Source organism: Propithecus coquereli, unplaced genomic scaffold, assembly GCF_000956105.1.
Source record: "Propithecus coquereli isolate 6110/MARCELLA unplaced genomic scaffold, Pcoq_1.0 Scaffold6, whole genome shotgun sequence".
Classification (NCBI taxonomy): domain Eukaryota; kingdom Metazoa; phylum Chordata; class Mammalia; order Primates; family Indriidae; genus Propithecus; species Propithecus coquereli.
Genome location: NW_012151951.1, coordinates 5,418,361 through 5,422,742, shown reverse-complemented (window position 1 = coordinate 5,422,742; position 4,382 = coordinate 5,418,361). Strand labels below are relative to the sequence as shown.

General features: G+C 33.7%; 1 protein-coding gene across 1 annotated transcript in view; it reads right to left on the bottom strand.

The window, feature by feature from the left end:
• Window positions 1–4,382, bottom strand: part of GRIA4 (glutamate receptor, ionotropic, AMPA 4) — a 548,228-nt gene that overhangs the window by 62,450 nt on the left and 481,396 nt on the right. The window contains exon 9 of the mRNA XM_012659122.1: window positions 3,332–3,538. Within this exon, the coding sequence (XP_012514576.1) occupies window positions 3,332–3,538 (207 nt within the window). The remainder of the gene's footprint in view (window positions 1–3,331; window positions 3,539–4,382) is intronic.

Here is a 4,382-nt window from a genome sequence, read left to right as displayed (position 1 = left end):
AAATATCTTGATTATTTAAGATAAATTTCTTGAAATGGAATTGCTGGTCTAAATGGTAATGACCTTTTTAAAGTCCATGATGTTTTACCCAACTTTTCTCCAGAAAGAAGATATAGATTTCTACTGTCACCGGGACTATGTAAAAGTATGTTCAGCGTTGAACACCAGAAATGCCTTGTTTATCTTTATTCTTATTTGTCTTCATTAATTTTCTGTATGGAAAACGAGGTCTCATTGTATTAATTTGAATTTGTCTCTATAAAACAAATAGCTACTTTTACTTCTTTTATGTATTACTTATTATAATCTGCCTCCAGTTTTCCATATTGGGTATTCATTTTTTACTTCCTAATATGTGACCATTTTTAAATATGTTAAAATCATTAACATTTATTTCCCATATATGTTGCAAATACTTCCCTCTTCATCAATTATTTTATTTCCATAACTTAGTTCAGGGTGTCTTATTGCAATACATATGTTTTAAATTTTGTTGTAACCATATAAAATTATCTTTCTGTGTTTTCAGTCTTTAATTTCATGCTTTAGAAAAATCATTCTCATATCAATATCAATTGTTATCAATATATGTTTTATTCTAGTATCTGTAATCCCTCTATAATTTTTTGGTATATTTCATGATGAATCATTGCAAAATTTTTAATTCTTCCAAGTCATTGTTCTGCTGTCTCAACAGGAATAAGTGAATAATGCATCTTTTCACTGACTTGAAAAGCCACCTTTCACATACTACATTTTTCTATGTAGTATCTTCTGAAATTTTTTATTTATGCAAGTTTCCAGTAAGGAGGGAAGAAATGTTAAAGGGAAAGACACAGGAAGGAAAATGGAGGTGTTTCCTGTACAGAAAACTAAAGGCAATAGAAGGCAAACATTGGATGAAGGTGGTGACAACAGTGCTCAATGAGGGACATTTTTGAAAGGTCTGAGATCTGTGAAAGTTTCAAGAGATCAGCAAAGAGACAGGATACATATGGCCTTTATCTGCTAACATTGGGGATGTCCCATGTGTCTTGTTTTGTTACCTTTCAGTGATTCCCAAAATTAAGTGTGTCAAATATCTCCTGCAGGAGCTTGATGAGATTTGAATTTTGAGCACTACTGGAGTGAGGCTAATGATTCAGCATTTTCATCCACACCACAGGTAATTCTGGTGCTGGAGGGCAATGGAATGTGCTTTGAGAACTATTCCCTTGGATTAAAAAAAAAAACATACAAGTATGGCTGGGCCTAGGAGAGGGCCCTGGAGAAGCAAACCACAGGAAATCAGAGTGAACTTGCTGTAGTGCACAGGTGCAGTAGCAAAAAGGACCTGAGAGTGTAAGACAGGTTCTGAGCTTCTTGGGTTCCCATGTGGTGGTGTGTTGGATCACATGTGACATGTGAACATTTCAAAGACAATCCATTCATAACAATTATAGTAACAAAGTCTGCAGAGAGTAAAGTAAAAAAAAAAAAAATGGATTCAAAGTTAATCGTTTTGCAGCCTAATAGGATTTGTCTGCTACAAGAGAATGGATCAAGTTTTGTCTAGGGCCCTGAAAAGCGGGCATTCATGTATGTGTTAGCAGTAAGAAAGAAAAAGAAAGTTGAGAAGCAAGTACAGACTTTGTGGATGCCAAAATGGAAAGGGCCAAATCTGTGGAATGTATGAGGCATGGAGGGAGACTCTTTTTGAGAAAAGTGGACAATTCAGATGTCGGAGATTGGGGTCTTTAAACACTCACAGATTGGCTGACTAAGGAATGTGATCATATTAATAATCACTGTTATCTTTTCTCTGAGAACTGCATGACTTTGGAACTTTTTGTTACTGTGACAGGTGTATTACAGAAATAATTTTTTTGTTAATTATGCTATTCTCTTCATGTCATTTATTTCCATTGTTTAAACAATTTCCTTTGAATAAAATGTGGTTGGAACACTTGCGAAAGGGTGAGCCTGGGCTGCCCAGTGGATAAGGACCTTAGAGGAGGGATGTGTAATAAATGCCCCAGAAGGTAACTCAGGTGAGTCATGCCATCCGTAACTAATTGGTAATCCAAGAATGACTTTTTTTGAGATGAAATACTCTAGAGTATTTTCTGAAGGCAATGAATTACTGTAGTTCTAAAAACATGGGTAATGTTCATGTCTAAAATTTGGTTACTATATCAAAAATTTAAAATATTAATCAAAGAACAAAAGCGTTAGGAACCCTTTTTCTTTTAGATTTAAAGCTCAATGTGAAACTGTCGATGAACCGTGTAGTGGAATATATTTTGATTTTTTTAAAACTGCATTTTCTTTTTCTCATTTAGGGTCACCTAATCAGTCAGCGATTCTTTCCCGTTGATATAAAACTAACCAATTGTTTTATAATGTCAAACAATTTCCTCTTTCTGCTGAGGTTTTAGCTACCATACTGCACTGTGCAAAGAATGTTCATTGCATCATGGTCTAAAAAGCAAGATGCAGAATCATGAAGCTATTGAATTGCAGTTCTGGCTCAGAAAGTGAGTCCCTCTGTGACATCAGTTATGTTCTAAATCTTTCTATCTTCACTCTTTTCTGGGAAAGTGATGGCTCTCCGTGTAATTCTTCCTTTCAGAGGGGTCTTGTGGGGATTAATCAGACAGAGTACGTTTGAAGGTGAAATATGTGAAATATAAGTTGACTTTTAGGCAATTTCAGAATACATTTCAAGTGTGTATAACTTTCATTGGTTACTCAATGAATAGAGCTTCTGTGAGCTATAGGTTTGGTTTCTGGGCTTTTGAAATATTACACCATCACTAGCATGTGATAACTGCCAGTTTGATTTTACTATGTTCAGCAGAATTGTAAGAATTTCACATTATCGATGAATATTTTATGGAAGCTAAAGCACTATGGTGACTATTTCACCGAGTAAATAAAAGATATTTCTGAGTCATTACAAACAACAGGGATATAAATAGCTAGTTAAAATAATGACCAGTTATCAAATATAGATTACTAATGGATGTATTTTTCCGTTCAACAACGTAACAGCATCAAGCTTAAGAGAATAGTCACCACAGATCCTGAAGTCAATGATTTTATTTTTTTTTTTCAAATAGGACAGCATATTCTGAATTTTTAACTCTTTTCTGATTTTGAAGTTATCCAGTGTCAGTTTCTCTCGTTTGTGAATTTCAATATTAATGAAAGAGAGAAACATCTGAACACCTTTGAACATGGCTGCAAATTTGAAAAAATAGTAATAGACGTTTACAAAGTGATGTGTGCCCAACTGAAAAGAAGTTTTAGGTTTATGTAAGTAAAGTCTTCAATAAATTGATTTGCTTACCCCATAAACAAGTTCTCCTACCATCCCATTCCAGATTTTTGTGTCTGCATCCCTTGCTCCATATTTTCCATCAGGGACAATGGCAATTTTATACTTGATACCAATATGTTTTGCAATTTCAGATGCCAAATCTACACAGTATCCTTCATACTTGTCATTTCCTTCAAACATTTCATGATTTTTCTTGTACATAACATATGGGGATTCCTATAATGAGAGAAGTAGAACTGTAAAGGAGAAATTATAAAACATTTGAAAAACCTTAAGTAACTTTCCAGTTTCAGAATTTGACAAAGAGAGTATATTTAGTATTGGTACACATACTGATTTTGTGTAGCTATAAATAAATAATAAAACAGATGAATAAATATGATCAGAGGATATTACCTGGCTTTACTCTGGACATTAAAAGTCAAATCTTTAATTTTCTGTTGAGTGATGATTACATACCTAGTACTGTCATGGGGATAGGAAAACTGTTAATTGCCTAGAAAAGCATAAATATCTTCTCTGGCAATGGAATTAGTATTTCCAAAATACCTCATGAAACTGAAAACTACTAGTCAGCTTAATGTAATAAAAGACTCATTCCAGGTCACAGGTCTACATGTTCTGCATCTTATTTACCCATATTAAACTGTGACATCCTTAGGAAAATGGCTATATCATTTTTCTTTGATCTCTAATGTTTAGCAAGATACCTGTCTCAGAGCAGGCACTTGCTGCACAAATGCTCAAAGAAAAAATAAATGAATAGTTTAAAAATTCTTCTATAGATAGTTATTTACATTGCTTTCTTAATGTTACCCAATATTTTGCTTTAAATGTGGTTTGTGCTCCATGAATTTTAATTGTATTATAAAATATGTCCCTAGTGGAAGCCTATAATTTTCTTCCAATTGTGACAAGCACACACTACAAATGATTTTCCCATTTGGTTTTCCAAGCAAGTGAGATAGAAAATAGGATAAAGAATTATTTGCATTGCTTTCCTAATGTTGCCCAATATTTTGGTTTTAAATATTGGTGGCTAATAATTGCTGGACAGTTT